This window comes from Phycodurus eques, chromosome 2 (genome assembly GCF_024500275.1).
Source record: "Phycodurus eques isolate BA_2022a chromosome 2, UOR_Pequ_1.1, whole genome shotgun sequence".
In the NCBI taxonomy this organism is placed as follows: Eukaryota; Metazoa; Chordata; class Actinopteri; order Syngnathiformes; family Syngnathidae; genus Phycodurus; species Phycodurus eques.
In genome coordinates, this window is record NC_084526.1 from 39,400,855 (window position 1) to 39,420,431 (window position 19,577).

A 19,577-nucleotide genomic window follows, 5' to 3' on the forward strand; every position below is an offset into this window, starting at 1 on the left:
TATACAGGCAACAATGTTTCATTTTTAACGATATATTTTGTAGGTCTCGGTGCCAAAAAATCCATACTCCACGCTGCCTGGCAACATCTTACTACCGGCTCGTTAGCTCAGCTGCTAGTTAGCAGTAGCTCTCGTCAATCATCTGCCACGTGTTGAATTAATCTTTGCATAATTTTTTCCAAATCATCTGCCGCGGTCTCATTCTGCCATGAACGTTTGCGCAGCTTCCCCTCAAGCGACGCCTCATTCCGCAGAGATTTTTGTCACAGCTTGAGACAGCTCCACGATATGTTACATATTATACATTAGGGCGAACGGCAGGTACGGTACAACTGCGCATGCGCAGTAAATTAGACGTGCCGGAAGTAAAAAAGGACGTGGCCGGATGACTTCTTATGTCAGAATAAGAATCGATTGAGAAAATTTTTATTTTCATATTTTTGGGGGCGAATTCAAATAGCGACTAGATTCTTCCCAGCCTTAATATACTGTGTATCCTGTACAGCTTATCCTCATTAGGGTTGTGAGTGAGGTAAAGCTTATCGAAACTACTTCAGGGGACAGGCAGGGTACACCCTGGACTGGTCACCAGCCAATCGCAGGGCACACATAAAAACAATATCTAAAAATCTTAAAACGTTAACACACCCCTGTTCAAATGCCAGGTTTTTGTGAAAGAAAAGAGTGACCAAGATAAATCATTTCAAAACAATTAGTGTGACCTATAACCTGAACAACTCTATTGAAAAAAATAACTTTAAAATAAACAGCGAAGATATTGTGTTAATCAACCACATTCAAGCTCATCAGGTAAAGTGGGAGTCATCACATACCTGCCACCAGTTAAAGTGCCTCTGATTAACCCCAAATAAAGTTCAGATGTTCTAGTAGGGTTTTATATATATATATATATATATATATATATATATATATATATATTCAAACAATGAGTAGACCGTTCTTTTTGACCAAAAATTTATCAATTCTAGTTTATGAGGGAACCAATCATCATGATGATGATATTCAATTTTATCATCAATAGTTATTGCTGTTATTGACAAAACTAAGGTAATATTTCTGTTAATATCATTATCTTTTGACAATATAATATGTAATAATAATTATAATTTAAAGTTATAATAACTATTGTTATTGCACAATTGTACTTTTTATGTAATACAAATATAGGAAAAATATTAATTTTAATACAGTGTAATGATACATCCATCCATCCATCCATTTTCTACCGCTTATCCGGGTCGGGTCGCGGGGGCAGTAGCTTTAGCAGGGACGCCCAGACTTCCCTCTCCCCAGGCACTTCATCCAGCTCTTCCGGGGGAATCCCGAGGCGTTCCCAGGCCAGCCGAAGGACGTAGTCTCTCCAGCGTGTCCTGGGTCGTCCCCGGGGTCTCCTCCCGGTGGGACGTGTCCGGAACACCTCACCAGGGAGGCGTCCGGGAGGCATCCGAATCAGATGCCCCAGCCACCTCATCTGGCTCCTCTCAATGCGGAGGAGCAGCGGCTCTACTCTGAGATCCTCCCGGATGACCGAGCTTCTCACCCTATCTCTAAGGGAGAGCCCGGACACCCTGCGGAGGAAACTCATTTCGGCCGCTTGTATCCGGGATCTCGTTCTTTCGGTCACGACCCACAGCTCATGACCATAGGTGAGGGTAGGAACGAAGATCGACCGGTAAATTGAGAGCTTCACCTTTCGGCTTAGCTCCTTCTTTACCACAACGGACCGATACAAAGTCCTCATCACTGCAGACGCTGCACCGATCCCCCTGTCGATCTCCCGTTCCATTCTTCCCTCACTCGTGAACAAGACCCCAAGATTTTCCGACTGAGGACCATGGCCTCAGATTTGGTGGTGCTGATTCTCATCCCAGCCGCTTCACACTCGGCTGCGAACTGCTCCAGCGAGAGTTGGAGCTCACGGCTTGATGAAGCCAACAGAACCACATCATCAGCAAAAAGCAGAGATGCAATACTGAGGCCACCAAACAGGACCCCCTCTACGCCTTGGCTGCGCCTAGAAATTATGTCCATAAAAGTTATGAACAGAATCGGCGACAAAGGGCAGCCTTGGCGGAGTCCAACCCTCACCGGGAACGAGTCCGACTTGCTGCCGGATATGCGGACCAAACTGTGACTCTGGTCGTACAGGGACCGAACAGCCCGTATCAGGGGGTTCGGTACCCCATACTCCTGAAGCACCCTCCACAGGACTCCCCGAGGGACACGGTCGAACGCCTTCTCCAAGTCCACAAAACACATGTAGACTGGTTGGGCGAACTCCCATGCACCCTCGAGGACCCTGTCGAGGGTGTAGAGCTGGTCCACTGTTCCACGGCCAGGACGAAAACCACACTGCTCCTCCTGAATCTGAGATTCGACTTCCCGACAGACCCTCCTCTCCAGCACCCCTGAATAGACCTTACCAGGGAGGCTGAGCAGTGTGATCCCCCTGTAGTTGGAACACACCCTCCGGTCCCCCTTCTTAAAAAGGGGGACCACCACCCCAGTCTGCCAATCCAGAGGCAATGTCCCCGATGTCCACGCGATGTTGCAGAATCGTGTCAACCAGGACAGCCCCACAACATCCAGAGCCTTTAAGAACTCCGGGCGAATCTCATCCACCCCCGGGGCCCTGCCACCAAGGAGCTTTTTAACTACCTCGGTGACCTCAAACCCAGAGATAGGAGAGCCCGCCTCAGAGAACCCACACTCTGCTTCCTCATGGGAAGGCGTGTCGGTGGAATTGAGGAGGTCTTCGAAGTATTCTCCCCACCGACTCACAACGTCCCGAGTCGAGGTCAGCAGCGCCCCATCCCCACTATACACAGTGTTGGTGGTGCACTGCTTTCCTCTCCTGAGACGTCGGATGGTGGACCAGAATTTCCTCGAAGCCGTCCGGAAGTCTTTCTCCATGGCCTCCCCGAACTCCTCCCACAGCCAAGTTTTTGCTTCAGCGACCACCTGAGCTGCATTCCGCTTGGCCAGCCGGTACCCATCAGCTGCCTCAGGAGTCCCACAGACCAAAAAGGCCCAATAGGACTCCTTCTTCAGCTTGACAGCATCCCTCACCGTTGGTGTCCACCAACGGGTTCGGGGATTGCCGCTCCACGACAGGCACCGACCACCTTACAGCCACAGCTCCGGTCGGTCGCATCAGCAATGGAGGCGTGGAACATGGTCCACTCGGACTCGCTGTCCCCAACCTCCCCCGGAACATGAGCAAAGTTCTGTCGGAGGTGGGAGTTGAAACTCCTTCTGACAGGGGATTCTGCCAGACGTTCCCAGCAGACCCTCACAATACGTTTGGGCCTGCCACGTCGGACCGGCATCTTCCCCCACCATCGGAGCCAACTCACCACCAGGTGGTGATCAGTTGACAGCTCCGCCCCTCTCTTCACCCGAGTGTCCAAGACATGTGGCCGCAAGTCCGATGACACGACCACAAAGTCGATCATCGAACTGCGACCTAGGGTGTCCTGGTGCCAAGTGCATGTGTGGACACCCTTATGCTTCAACATGGTGTTCGTTATGGACAATCCATGACGAGCACAGAAGTCCAATAACAGAACACCGCTGGGGTTCTGATCGGGGGGGCCGTTCCTCCCAATCACTTCCTTCCAGGTCTCACTGTCATTGCCCACGTGAGCATTGAAGTCCCCCAACAGAACAATGGAGTCTCCAGCGGGAGCGCTCTCCAGCACCCCCTCCAAGGACTCCAAAAAGGGTGGGTACTCTGAACTGCTGTTTGGTGCATAGGCACAAACAACAGTCAGGACCCGTCCCCCCACCCGAAGGCGGAGGGAGGCTACCCTCTCGTCCACCGGGGTGAACCCCAACGTACAGGTGCCGAGCCGGGGGGCAATAAGTATACCCACACCTGCTCGGCGCCTCTCACCGTGGGCAACTCCAGAGTGGAAGAGAGTCCAACCCCTCTCGAGAGGACTGGTACCAGAACCCAAGCTGTGTGTGGAGGCGAGTCCGACTATATCTAGTCGGAACTTCTCGACCTCACACACCAGCTCGGGCTCCTTCCCTGCCAGAGAGGTGACATTCCACATCCCTAGAGCCAGCTTCTGTAGCCGGGGATCGGATCGCCAAGGTCCCCACCTTCGGCCACCGCCCAGCTCACACTGCACCCGACCCCTATGGCCCCTCCCACAGGTGGTGAGCCCATGGGAAGGGGGACCCACGTTGCCCTTTCGGGCTGTGCCCGGCCGGGCCTCATTCGAGCCCCACCACCAGGCCTGGCTCCAGTGGGGGGCCCCGGTAATGATACAATTACGATCCATTTGTCCATTCTCTAAACCGCATATCCTGTTTAGGGTTTATCCCAGCTATTTTTTTTAAAGTGTTTTTCTTGTACCCTGCAGTCTTACAGAGGACGAAGACCTGAATCCTGAGCAAAAGGCGGAACGGGAGCGAGAGCGGAGGATGGCCAACAACGCCCGGGAACGCTTGCGGGTGCGGGACATCAACGAGGCCTTCAAGGAGCTGGGTCGCATGTGCCAGCTGCACCTGAAGAGCGAGAAGCCTCAGACCAAACTGCTCATCCTGCATCAGGCAGTGGCAGTCATCCTCAGTTTGGAGCAACAAGTCAGAGGTCTGTGTCCACCACCTTTCCCAATGACGCTTCATTTATAGTTTGTGTGACTGTGAACCTTGGTTCACATGACATTACTCTCTTATAAAGTATCTTCCAGTTATTCCATCTGTCTGTCAGCTGTATTCTCCACTCCCATTTGATGTCACCTCACTTGAGTCGCCGAGACTTGTGGTTCTCAAACTGGGGTCTACATGCTGTAGCTCGGAGTCTGCAAAAATAATTTCAATAAATAATTATGTTGTATCATTTGTAGGATTGCACGGTATACTGGCACTATAAAAGTACCACAATGTCTTGCAGTACAAAATGAAACAATACCACATACTGCATTTTTAGTACAGGGAATTCTGCTCATTTTGGAAGATAGCAATCATTTCTCCAAAAAATACGCTAATTGTGCGTAACTTGGGGTTGACAAAATAATTTGCAATAAATTATGTTGTGTAATTTCTTTTTTCTTATGGGCATAGCTACGTAAGGGGAGCGGCATGCCAATAAAATAAACATACTAAGGGTGTAACGTTTTTTGAAAACCAAACGGTTCGACTGTTTCAGTTCAGTCTGCATGTGTCCTGTTCAATTCATAAGGTACGCAACTTTTTCTTTTTCTTTCAGATTTAGCAATGAGTCGACAGTGTACACGCCAGATCAAAGTAGCAAGTTAGCCAAGTTGGCGGCGCACATAGCTGCGGCTGCGCGTTACGAATCCCACGGCATCTGCTTCATGCCCTTCCAGCGATCCAGCAGCTCATCAGCAATTGCAGCGGGGCGCGTCACTAGCGCTCTTGCGTTGGTAAAGATAAAGACACGAGTAAAGAGTAGTAGTAGGCTTACGATGTTACTACCTAGTCTGTATCTCTCCAACGCAAGATCCCTGGTGCATAAAACAGACTCACTCTCTATGTGACTGAGGTGTTCTGATTAACACAGAGAATACACGACACTTGCATGCAGCTAGCCAGCCTTTAAAAAGTGGGACATATATGCATGGACTGTTGTAATGCCAACACCGCTTACCTGATTTGGATGTAAATACCCTCAAATTAAAGCTGAGAGTCTGCAGTTCAAGCACATCTTGTTTGATTCATTTCAAATCCATTGTGGTGTTGTTTAGAGCTAAAAATATTGTGAATTGTATCCATGTCCCAATGTTTATGGACCTTTAATATCATAAGAGGGAAGGGGCTGTATGTTAAAAAGTATATCAATATATATTTCATATTTCTAATATCAGCTACGTTATTTGTTTGTTTGTTTGCATAAAAGAGTGCTGTGTTTTTTTCAAAACATTTTTTATTGTTGAGTTTTGTCAGATTTTTTTGAGTACCATTTGTACAATACAACATACTGTGCCCTTTTCTTTACACGTTATAATACAAATTAATACTTAGTACACGTTTACATCAGTAGACATACTGTACATACTGTAAGTACTTGTATTCACATTAAATAGCACCTACACAATCGCCTACGTGTAAACGTACATATATTTAAACACATATACATGCCCACACATATTCACAACCACCATGTATATGAATATGTGTTTAATAGCCTATACGTCTTTTAAGATCTGCACAATAAATGTTCTCAAAATTACATTAAAACTTATTGTTTTTTTACATTTTTAAAAAGTAGTTTAGCTTTGCTAAAGGACCATACAGCCTGACAGTTCTTATAAGGTGTCATTCTGTAAATACAACTGTCAATATATTATTGTATATTTAGCAATTTAGTGCAAAACATCATATTGAAAAAAATTAAAAACTGACACTGACAAGAATAAACAGTCAAAGTTTTGTCACTCAAAACGATTCAAAGAAAGAACATAATACATAATACATAATAAAATATAACTTTATAAAGAAAATATTTGTGCTGTTCTGGTTCTGGATCTCTGAGGTCCTTGTAAAAAAAGATTCCCCTGTAAAGAGACCCTGAACCCAAAACGTTTGAGAACCCCTGGTCTAGACTTGAGAACAAGGACAATCTTCATACTCTTTTGTCTTTCTTGGCCCTACAGAGCGGAATCTCAACCCCAAAGCGGCCTGCCTTAAGAGAAGGGAGGAAGAAAAAGTATCTGGCGGTTCCGGTGACGGCCAACAAGGTCACACGGGGGTCCACCCAGGCTTGACTGACACATCCAACCCCATGGGCCACCTTTGAGGCCCGGACAGGTACACTTAACCTCTGTAGCCAACTGATCTTTTTATGATCAATGTAAACATCCTTCTCTCATTGAACTATCTTTGTCACCAACCGTCCAAAACCCAAAAGTTGTGTTTGATAAATCTCCAAATAAATCAAAGATTGAAGTGCTTGCCAATTCATTTCCTTTTGATTGAGCATCTGATTGAACATCTCTCGAAATGCCACACAGTGAATGATTTCACGTTTCTGATCTGAAAGTATGGATATAGAAAGTGAACACACCCTTGTTGCAATACAAGGTTTTTGCTGATGAGAACAAAATGTATCTATCTATCTATCTATCTATCTATCTATCTATCTATCTATCTATCTATCTATCTATCTGTCTGTCTGTCTGTCTGTGTTCTATCTAGTATTTTCTCAATTTATTTATATCTATTTATATACCCATAGCCCATGTCTGAATTGAGATCAGGGCTTTGCGATGGCCACTCCAAAGCATTGACTTTGTTTGGCAGTATGCCAATGTCCATTTGGAAGAGCGATTTGCAGCCAAGCTTTAACTTCCTGGCTGATGGTCTTGAGATGTTGCGTCAGTATTTCCACATAATGTTCCTTCCTCATGATACCGTGGAATTTGTGAAGTGCACCAGGCCCTCATTCAGGAAACAACCCCACAACATGTTGCTGCCGTCCTCGTATTTCAAAGTTGTTGTGATGGTCGTGTAGTTGTTCTCATTCTATCGATTGCTCTAGCTATCGTTCTATCTGTCTTTTTATCTGCTGTATATCTACGGTATGTATCAGTATCGATCTCCAGCTGTCTATGTCTCTGTATCTAGCTAACTACCCCTATATCGCTATCGCTAGCTCTAATCTACTTCTGTACCTTTATAGCTACAATATATCTATGTCTTTATCTCTGTTTCTCTTTATTGCTATCTATTTGCCTCCAGGGTCCAAAATTAACACTCACCAGGCACCAAATGAGACTAAATTACCTGTTTGGCGAGTGAATCTCCGAGCGCCACTCGCCATGTGGTGAGTGAGTGTAAGCAGAGGTACGCGAGTACACAACGCTGGTTAGGGTTGGGAATCGGGAATTTGAGTGATTTCCGGTCCCGATTCCGGTCCCTCATTTCGATTCCGGTTCTAAACGATTCTCGATTCAGATTCTTTTAGGGGGCTGGGTCAAAAATGTTTGCATGGTTTAAGTAAAGGGTGTCCAAATTATGAACATCCATTTTCTTAGCAGCCAGCAGCATAGACTAAAATGAACATTTGAATCGGGCTTCTGTTTAACCAGTATCAATATCAAACCTATTAACTAAAATGAAATGTGTGTGGAACTAACCCAATTGACTTAATAGTCATTAATTAATGTTTGAGCTAAAAGTTAAATATGGCATTGTTAAAATAGTTATTTGCGACCGTTCTTTCACGTCAAATGGTTTATATGTGCGTGTTTTAATTTAACATCCTGTTTTACGCATGTCGCACTTTTATTTTGAAGGGTACGCACCGGAACTCAGCATTTTGGCACGAAAGGCAACTTCACACGACACCGTTGAAAAACGAAAGTAAAACTAGACGGCAAAAAATAGTGTAATGAATGGAACCAAATGCTCTGTAAAGCGTTGATTCCTTGAGCTACTTACCGATAAGCCGCAAGGTTAGTGTTTGTGATGCTGTGAGACAATGTTCATGTGAATTTTGTCCCAATTCATTGTGTTGCTAGTTTGACCTTTGGTGAAGTTTTAGCACAATATTAGGCTTGTAATGCGACTGTTTCTACTTTCTTTCCACTAAGGTAAAATAATTCATATTTTATTGTTGTGTCTGTCATCAGCTCTTACGTTGGCTTGAAGACTAAAATAAACCCTACAAACCATCAGTGTAAGACGTCTTAGGTGCCTCAATGTTGGGATAGACATTTTATTGTTTCGCAATCACCCAATTCACGTCACTGAAGTTCCACACGGTGTAGGCTGAGGCTCGGAGCTGGAAGGAGCACATCAGACTTCTACACATCGTGAAAGCCTCCTTTGCACAATATAATCGTATTCCAAGTGTTGCATTCAGCCGAATGGTCATTTATTTTAACAATTTGAACTTTTTGCGCGTTCTTCCTCGTTGGTTTTCGCCACTTTCTTCTCTGGTGTCGGCGGACTGTAAGCATCGAAAGTGGGAACCGAAATTTTACAATTTTTGAACAATTCCAGGAGAAGGGGAATGTTACGCTCGGTTCCAATCAATTCTCGATGCCCAACCCTAACGCCGGTTGCGTGGCGGCGTCTCCAAAGAAATGTTGAGCAATGCTATTATAACTAGCCTATGTGTAAGGTATGCCGGCGCCTTCAGTACCACGTACCACCCAAGTGATTATGGAAAGCAAAAAATGTGATTGCAATCAGTATAGCCAGTCACTCTGTTTTGCTAGCACAAGTAGCATTGGCAGTTAGCCCCTGCTAAGCAGTGAGGCCACCAGCAATTATCAATCGTGTCGTCATTATTCAGTTGGTTTGTAAAATGGCAAAACTAGTTCATCTGTATTGTTATTAAAGATGATGCACACTTGAAAGTTGCAGTAATGTTAACAGGGTCTGTAGCATCATAACTGGAGAATGATAATGTTTACAATTCAAGGTATCTTCATTATTTTATTTTTGTCTTGTACCTCCCAAAATACTAATGATTTCACACTAGTCTTGCATTTTTCTACATTCGCTGCACTGTTGAGAGAAAGGAGTATTTTATTTGCTTAGTAAGTATGCTAATATCATGTTGGGCTTATTGTTTTAATTTTGGACTTTGAGGAGTGTTGTTAACAAAAGCCGTTAATTAAATGTTAATCACCTCTAGCTGCTTAAGTTTTGAGCATAGATGCTATAAAACTAGCTATTTGAGAAAGTTTTAAAACAATATTGAAAAAAATTGTGATCATAATCGAGATGAGACAATATGAAAAAATGAATAATGATCTTTCGGTTTTTGTTTTTGCTTTTTTTTGCCAGATTGCGCTGTCCTACGACAGACACATTAAACAGGCTTGATATTACAAGCTACAAATGTTCAGAATATTTCATAATACAACAATCAGCACAGCAGTTTTATTAAGCAAACTCTGCAAAACGGAATTAAATGAACCATCGACAGCCTGATGTTTCAACCTCCAAGCTCCTTGAAAATCCTTTAAAAGTGTTCAATGATGAAAAATTAAGCAGAAGCACACGTGCCCAGGGTGTATGATCCCACAGAGGCTCTAATATTATCACACTTATACACGTTCCACGTGCCATTATCGCGATGATAACAGTCTTTCAATATATCGTTCAACCCCATGTAAAATGATTTAATATTTGGGCCCGGTAGCCCGCCAACTTGGCCGGTGAACCAAAAAGTTCATTCGGCCCGTTTGCCTCTATCTGTCTGTCTGTCAATCTAGTCAAGCTAGCTCTTTTTCTACATAGTGTATCTTTATGTATTTCATCTCTCTCTCTCAATGTATCGCTATCTTCATCTCTGTTTCAATCTCTTATCAGTCTCTCTCTCTCTCCCTCTCACTCTATCTCCATCTATCTACGTGTCAGATTGCAAGCGTGTCTCTTGTCATCCCACAGAATTGGGTTTTGGTCTGGGCTGTTTATACAGCTACCCATATTGACTTAAAGTTCCGGTTGTAGCTGAGGAAAAACTAGCCAAAACATGATGCTGCCACCAGCATTCTTCACTGCAGCTATCTTGTTCTTCTGCTGGTGTCTCTTAGGACCAGTCCTTTGGTTAAAACGTTGAATCAGTGGGGGTGTTCACTGTCTGTATCCTCTATAAATGTGTTTCACATATTGTTTGATGACATAGCGCCATCTCTGAAGATACTGTTTATCTTGTCTGCGACAGATCAAACATTTCATCCCGTCTGAGATGGCGACTTGCCTCCCTGTGGAGGAGGGGGCTTCCCGCTCCGTTTGCGCCACTTTGTGGAGGACTATAGACCACCAGAAGCCAAAATCACAGACTAAGACCCAAGACTAACACAATCCAGTCCCGAGACGGACGAGGAGCCCGCTCGGCACTCTGTCTGCAAATTTCTCCCCCGGAAAGCGAGAAGAATCTTGAGCACATATTACGCAGATCTGTGAGAAGCGTGACGCTTCTGAACAATCAGACTTTGCAGTCTCCTCCGATCCCGCATGGAGGTTGCCTCGTGCCTAAACTGAATTGACGAATGCATTGTAACAGCAACTTGTTTTCTTTGTATTTATTATGACCGTGAGCTCAAAGTTTAGTGTCTAAAGGGAAAATGTATCCATTTTTTTGGTTTTCAGTTTAACCCGTAGTTTGCCAGTGTCATAGTTAAACAACAAAGCACTCTAACCTGGGAGGTGAAATGAGAGAAAAAGTGAGATTGGCTGTGTTCGAAATCCCTCCCTGTCACTATAGAGTGCACAATATGGTGAGCTTGCCATTTTGTAGCGCTGTTCAAATGTATTGTGAGCATATGTTATTCCCTATATAGTGCTCTCAATGTATCCCATGATGCATCTAGAAAAGCAGTGAACAACGATGGTCACTGGTGTCACAAAAGATACATTTCAAACCCAACTAGTACGTCCCATAAAGCATTGTGATGACACAGAAAAACAATCTTCCGTTTCCAGGGTCTTGTTTGATTGTCGGCAAGAGACAAATTCTTAAGTAATAGCGTGAATATATCTTTAATAAAGGAACACATCACAACATAAATGGACATAGTGTTTTGTTTGTTTTCATTTTGTAAAATAAACAATGAATTACAAAAATCTATAGATTCCATAGATTATTTATTTGTTTAATTATTTATTAAGTTCCACCAGCTGACGTTGATCCGGTACATTGTAACTCTGTCGTAATTAACGGCGCCCCCGATTAGTGTTGAAAACAATTTTTATTTGATTGATGAAAGTGCACTATATAGTTCACTATATCGTTAGCTTATGAGCATAATTGCCCAGGTCATTTTTTAACTTACTGTTGCCAAATCAATCATAAAAAAATAAAAAAATCCCAAATGTATTTGCTAAAAATAGTTTTCCCTTGTTTTCCGAAAACGATCAAGTATGACTTAGGTAACTATGCTATTAGGCTAACGATATAAGAATCCCTGTGCAGTGGAGCCTTGAGATACACATTTAATTCGTTCTGTGCCCGCACACGTAACACTCTATAATATTGTACTTAATAAACAGTCTTACCTGCTTAATAAGCTGCAGTAACGTTAGTTGTTCTTTGCAGAAGATAAAGAATATATATCTGTGAGTATTTTTATATTGTCTGTCTACGTGTTGCTTCACCCATTACGTGTTAGCATTACTGCCATAATACAATTCTCGGATCTCCAATTTTTTTTTGCTCGCAAATCAAAGCAAAAGAATCGTCCCAACAACCGCTTGAGAGTCAGGTCAGTCGTCTTTCAAGGCACCACTGTAAAGCGATGAGGGAGTCGGGAATGAACGGACGATTCCGAATACAGCCATTAAGTTATTGGCCATTTGAGAGACATATGTGCACCATGTTTTTTTTTTAAACACTAAACCTTTATAAAAAAAAAAAAAAAAAAAAAAATCTATTTATATTTGTTTTTTTCTTCATTTGTCCAACAAACATGTAACCAAAAGTTTGTGTTAATTTAGTTTCAATGAGTTTGTGTCCGTCGAAGGCGAACAAACTCAAGTTTGACTGAAAGCTCCCATTTTATTTGACATTTTTAAAAATAATACTACAATAAATACACAGCAAATCTTAGCATTCCCTGCATATTGGTAGTGTCTTAACTAAAGGATATGCATTTAGCCATCGAGTATTCTATGTATGCAGAATGGTAGGTGTAGTTTGACACTTAATGTCTTGTTTTCAAGCCATCGGATTGCTTTAAAAAAAATAACAATAATAATAACGATGACCGCTTTTTCTCCTGCTGGGCTGATTACATTACGTCTTTGTTTGTCTCGATACAAGAAACGCAGGTATATATTTGTGTCTAGTCATTTCTTCCCGCTTTTAGTTATATCTTGCAAAATCCTATACAATAAGCCAGACTTGATATTTCACACTTTGCTAAATACTATATATATATATATATATATATATATATATATGGTAATTTTGTTGAATTGTAGCACAACAATGAACAAGAGATTAGATTTCTTTTTGGTTACGGCTTTATTTATGTTTTGGTGTGCATGTTTTATTTTTTGATAGTCTTTGGTCCTTGCTTTATATTCCATTTAATTTGTATATTGTCTCCTGAGGCGTCTGTACAAAAAAAAAAAAAAAAAAAAAAAAGGGACTTCCATTGGACTCAAAGTAACCGTTTACATTTGGAATCTATCATTGAGCAGTTTTGGTTTGTTTTTGTGTGTGTTCTCCGTCGGTATGTGGCCTTGTCGCTCATGACAGTATTCACATGATGATCACACTATTCATGATTATAACTCAAACTATACATTTGACTTACTGCTCCGTTTCCTTCATTTCATATGTTCCTTTCCTTTTATTCTCTGCCAAGTTGCTGTATTCCCACATGCTTTGCCCTTGTGTAATATAGGCAAAAAAGGAAAATCAAAAGGAGAGCAGTTAACAAAAAACAAAATAAAAAAAGATTTGGCTTATTTTTCACTGTAGTTAGTCTTTTCTACAATAATACTGTAAGAATATTTCTTGAATTTTAAATATTACTCTTTCTAGATTTTTGAAAGCAAAAGTTTTGAGTAAAAAGTTTCTTACTTTATTTTACTATATTAGGTAGTAAATGTACATGGCTACTTAACCGTAACCTGGTTGGACATCAAGCTCGTACTGAAACCTTTTACGCGAGTACTGGACTGGACATATACATTTCCGGTAATAACCATTCTCAAGTCTCTGGTGGTTGACTGAGGAACATTTATGTCAAACTTCAAACATGTTGTCAAAGCACATCTCGACAATGCGGCAATGAGAATTTAAATTTTCTGTCTTTTTTTTCAACAGAAAAACATGTAAATAACATTTATGTTGCAATAAATGTGCCATCTTTTTTTAACTGGAGTTGTTTGGGTGTTTATTTCAACCCGCGTGTATCTCCATATTGCTTTGTGCGGCTTTATATTTATTTTGATTTATTTTGATTCACATTACATGAGGTTAACGACGGTTTCGAGTTGGAACCGACACGTTATAGTCATAAGAATAAAGGTGTCTTCATACCTGCGTCCTTTGCTTGTCTCTCCTTATTTTTTCTTTTACCCCAAAAACCTCTCACTCACACGTGAAAACTCTTACTTCACCGCCCCCAAAAATTTCAGAATCACCTAACCTCGCATGCACTCAAAATGACTCACTCACACCAAATAAATTCTCACACTCGCCGAAAAAACTCACATACACCAAGAAACCTCACTCATCAAAACACACACTGCAAAAAAAACTCTCACACATAAAACACACCCGAAAAAGTCTCACACGACAAAAAAAACTTGCACTCATGAGAAACCTTTCACAAACACACAAAACCTTTGACCTTCACCATAAAACATGTCAGTCTCCAATGCAAAAATAATTTACTCACAGCACTCACATTAAATCCTCAACCACATACATCAGACTCTCACTTACCAACAAAACTCACATTCACCCCAAAAACTTAACACACACACTAAAAATGTTTTAACTCCCAAAACAAATCACTCATCCAAAAAACTCTCACCCCAAAAAATCAGTCCCTGAAAAAACTCAAACCCCCCCAAAGAAATCACTCGCATTTAGCCCAAAAACTTAAACAACAACAAAACACACACACACACACAAACTAATTCACACCAAAAAAACTCTCAAACACACAAAAACTCTCTCTCGACATAAAAACTCTCACATTCACCCAAAAACGCATTCAACAAAAAACTCTCATGCAACACAGTCACTGAAAGGTCACGCACACGCCCCTAAAAAGATTTTTTTTCCCACCATTAAGTTACACCCAACCAAAATGACTTTTTATTTCAATTTGAGATTAATCTTGTGAATTGGTACAACCTGCCACTCTACTCTCGCGTTTGGCTAAGATGGCTGCATCCCGACGGGCTGGTGAAAACGCCGCATCCCAAAAACCTGAATGCGCACCGCACCGTAAATCACAGGCGTGGAATTATCCCTTTCCAGATGTGAGCGCTCCTCGCGCCCTCTCTCCCCCCCCCCCCGAAGTCTGCGAGCGCACATCCGCTCTCTGCTGACTGCTATCGTCCGATCACGGAGGCGACGTTAATCACCGCCGTCAAATTTCAATAGGTCTTCTGGGGGAACATGTGAGAGTGTTGGGCTGGAGGCAGTTCAGATTTTTTTTTTTAGGAACGGGACCACCGTGTCTGCAGGCTGACTTCCTGTCAGGGCCGCCGGGCCAAAAGGTCCTTGGCACGCATCCCCCAAGACGGACGAAAGAGTCTGCAACTCCCAACAGTGAGTGTACGCAGTCGCCCACTTCATCACTGCGCCTTTGTTTCATTTCATTACTTGGCATCGCAGAACTTACCAGGTCTCAGGCATTCATGGATTTATGGACAAAGGTCCATCCATCCGTTCTTTAATTTGCTACTGCTTATCATTATAGCCTCTCTCTAACTCCCAAAATTCTTTCACATTCTTTAAAAACCTGTCAACACACCAAAAACTCTCACATTACCCAATAAACCTCAAACGTAGACTCACTTAAAAAAAAACTTTCTCAACCAAAAAAACTCCCACATACACCCAAAAAACTACATACAAAATACAAAAAAAAAATCACATACACTAAAAACCTCTCACACATACCAAAACAAAAAGTGTAACCCACTCATAAATAATTCACGCGCACCATAACAATATCCAGGCAAAAACTCACTCACACAAAAAAAACTGTCAGTCACCAAACAAACCTTGCACACACACACACTCACACACACACACACAAACCAAAAACCCCACACATACCTAAAGACCTCTCACACTCATACACACAAAAACCTCACTCAACCTCACAATTCTCAACCTCACAATTCTCACACAGAAAAACTCTCACTTATACAATAAACTTGCTCAGTACAAAAAACTTAGAACAGTCACCAAACAAACCTCACACACCAAAAACACATGCCTACAAAGTACCTCTCATTCACACAAAAACTCTCATTGTCACCAAAAAATTCACACAGCCCAAAAACTCACTCACAAACAAAAATTCACATGAACCAGTTTCTGACACACCAAAAAAAAAAAAAAAAAAAAAAAAAACTTTAACACAAACCAACCAAATCTCTCACAATACCAAAACACTGCATACATCTGAAAACTCTTTCTCACACAACAAATCTGACACGCCCAAAACACGCACGTACGACTAAGGCCGCTCGTACAAAAAAAAAAAATCTCAGACGCACCAAAAAAACTCTCCTAGTTGCCCCCAAATAGCTCTCACGAACAATAAAAACCTCTCACACAAAAACCCTCTCAGGCACACGCAAAAACTCATCACTTTCCCCAAAAAGGATCTCACTCACAGGGAAAAAAAAGACTTTCACACCCTGAAAAAGCCTCTCAGACATACCCAAAAAAGTCTTACATAAAATTACTCACTAAAAAAAAAATTCTCACATTCACCAAAAAATTTCACTCACAACAAACAAACTTGTCACACGGACACCTAAAAAACCCTCACTCACACAAAACTGTCACTTTCACCAGAACACCTCACTCACACAAAAACTTCCAAACTCAACAAACTCTCAAATTAAACAACCTTCTCACACACCAACACATGGTCACATTAATGATGGAAAAGGTTTTAAAAAACCTGGCAGGGGTGTGTAGACTTTTTGTATCCACTGTAGCTGCATGCTATTTACAGTAAGCTCAACAATTACATTCATTACATTACAATAAGCCATCTATCATGATTTACTATGCTTTCTGTCAAAGATGAATACAATCATTATTTTATTTCTTATTTTTATTGATTACTATTACCACACGTTATTAAAACAACAACAACAATAATAATAACACCAATAATACTAAGATACAATAATACATCATTGTTGATGTAATTCTATTTGAGTGATATATATATGCACCGCATACACACATATTTAATAATAATAATTAATTATTATTATTATTATAGTTTTACATACGATGCAATTAGAAAAAAATAAAAAATTGAATTTTATTTTAACTTTTATTTTTATTATTTTGTGCACTGTGTTACAAACGATTTCGCATTCTGCAGGTCGCGTGATTCATCCACCAGATGGCGCTGTCGATTTTAAAAACGTGTTCACCCTCCATCCAAAATCTTCTGGAGTCACATCAAGAAGTGAAGAAATCAGGATTTCGTCAGATTTAATTTCGGGCACAATGTGCACAATTTGTATTCATGGTGCAATACTTAAAAATGGCAAAATTGAAATGTAAATTTGTATTTGGTAAGGTTTGTTGAGTGTCTCATAGGCTGAAACCCCCCCCCCCCCCAAAAAAAAACACACAAAAAAACAGGTCAATCGACTTGTGAGTGCAGTACACCATATGTGACTAAAGCACTAGGTGTGGTTTCATGTGTTGTCATCGCTGATCCGGGCTGGTCCAGTCGGTCCAGTTTGTCCTGGGGTGTCGACCACCGGCCTTCTCGGGACCCCAGCGGTGGGTGGCTCGCTCCGTGCGTTTGTTTCAGTAGGCGGGGCGGGCCGGAGTCGGGGCGGCGAGCGGCCGTCCTCCTCCTCCCACTGTCTCCCTCCGTAAGCAGCTCTGCCATAAATAAGTTGACAAACCGCGGCCCGGCCACTTTGCTAACTGCATTAATATTCTCAAAAACATTTTTGTTATTAAAAACGATAGACGAAGAGGGAGAGAGAGGGGGGGGGGGCGGGCGCGGAGTGACGACCGCTAGCGGTGAGTAGCTAACAATGTCTTGTGATGTTCGTGTGTTTGTCGTGAGCGGCCAAACTCAACGAGTGGCGACAAATTGACGACTTATTAGACGGTTTGTTCGCTTTAAATTAGATTTTTAGCCGTGATTGTCCCGTTTGAAACGAGCTCCATAGTGGCTGCTGTCGTACTTGGAAGCCACCTGTTGCGCCGAGTAGCGATGCGAATGTGCTCAAAAGTGCGTCAGTTCAAAAACAAAAGTGAACTAAATCTCCTTTCGCTCCTATTGCCACTCCGTGACTTAGCAGGGGTCGGTTTTCTTCTTGTGGGCAGGTTATCAGCGTGCTCAGGTCTCCTCACACTTGACAGAGAATTCCCACGGGGAGATGAAGAGAGACAAAAAAAAGGTGACCTACGGGCAGTGAAGGCAGCATCTATGAAATACATTGGGGACAAGTAGCATAAGAAAAAAAGATACTGTTCATCCATGCATTCATTTTCAGATTTTTTTTTTTTTAGTTTCCAGACCCGCCAGCACGAGGGGAAAATCCGCGTGTTATGGAGCGTCCATATAAAAACACTATAAATATACACAAATATATTTTACCCCTCCCACACACTTAAGACACATCTAAACCTTTTCAAACACACTTAAACTTGTAGAATTGTTTTTAAAAGTGTTCCTTAGCGCCTGCTCTCACTCTCTCGCCGTCAAGGAATGGGAGACAATCATATAACATCACTTTGAGGAAATGAAAACGCTCTTGCTTGAGCAGTTCTCCAAATAAGAGGAAAAGCATGCGTGCGTCAAGCTATTTATCAGAAGTTTACCCTAAAACGTACAGATAAAATAAAAGACAATTAAGCATTGTATATTTAAACATGAAACTCTTCAACCAAACCGTATAATTTCCTGTAATGAAAGTCCACTAGTGCTAACATATAATGTGAAACGCAATAGACCGGCTAATGCAAATTAGCTTTGATGTCATTGTAATGCTTACAAATCTGCAGTAGTTTCACGGCTAAACTTTAGCCTAGCCCAGCTGACTTTGGGCGTGAGGCGGAATACATCATGGACTGGTCGCCAGCCAATCGCAGGCCACATATAGACAAACCAATCACATTCACACCGATGGACAAACAAGTGCAGGGGTTCTCATCTCTACCACTCTACAAGAGGGGAACCCAGTTTGACAACCACTGATTTCAAGTCTTAGATTAACCTAACAGGGATGCTTTTGGATGTGGGAATAAGCCGGAGTGCCGAGAGAAACCCACGCAAGCGTGGAGGGAACATGCAATATTTATTTACACAGGAAGGTCGCGATTCGAACCCAAAACGGATGCGCAGATGTGCTCACCACTTATTCACCGTGCTGCCGGGAAAAATACAATGACAGGAAAATGGTTGCACAGTAGTTGATGCTCTTGTGTTAAATTAAGCATGAAATGTTCTGTGGTTGCGTGGCCTCGTGCATCACAGTGTCCTTAACTTCTTTTTTGGGGTTACTAATTAAAGAGCTGGATTATGCAAAGTCACTCTTGAGTGTGTACAAAACAAAAGGAAGAAATTATTCAACCCTGGAATTTTGTCAGCATTGCAAGAACATGCATTTCCTCCATTTTCCTCACTGAATAACAGTTTTTTTTTTCCCCCTCAGAAAAAAAAGACAACTCATGTTACCAATAAATATTTTCCCACTGTTAAAAAACAAAAGACTTGCATATCACTGCAGCAACACAGAGTGGGCTCTCTGAACTTCAGTGATGGGGCAGTCAAACTATTCCGGAATTGACCTCAAATTTAGTGGAAAATTCACACCTTCACATTTCTATGCTCCTTATCAGTGCTGTTCGGAGTGGACCAGTGTCATGGGACTGTTACTGT

At 42.1% G+C, this 19,577-nt stretch overlaps 2 protein-coding genes across 7 annotated transcripts in view; both read left to right on the plus strand.

Moving 5' to 3' along the window:
- tcf12 (transcription factor 12) overlaps positions 1 to 11,518 on the plus strand; it is a 98,520-nt gene extending 87,002 nt beyond the window's left edge. For all 5 annotated transcript variants that reach the window (XM_061670625.1, XM_061670627.1, XM_061670629.1 and 2 more), the window contains 3 exons: positions 4,392 to 4,621; positions 6,648 to 6,801; positions 10,673 to 11,518. In XM_061670625.1, coding sequence (XP_061526609.1) covers positions 4,392 to 4,621; positions 6,648 to 6,790 — 373 coding nt within the window. In that variant the 3' untranslated portion in view covers positions 6,791 to 6,801; positions 10,673 to 11,518. The remainder of the gene's footprint in view (positions 1 to 4,391; positions 4,622 to 6,647; positions 6,802 to 10,672) is intronic.
- Positions 11,519 to 17,443: 5,925 nt separating this feature from the next.
- cgnl1 (cingulin-like 1) overlaps positions 17,444 to 19,577 on the plus strand; it is a 42,672-nt gene continuing 40,538 nt past the window's right edge. The window contains exon 1 of one of the 2 annotated variants that reach the window (XM_061670632.1): positions 17,444 to 17,461. The gene's annotated coding sequence lies outside the window, so the exon portion shown is untranslated. Of the gene's footprint in view, positions 17,462 to 17,488; positions 17,711 to 19,577 lie in introns of those variants that run through there. The other variant, XM_061670630.1, reaches the window with a different exon arrangement.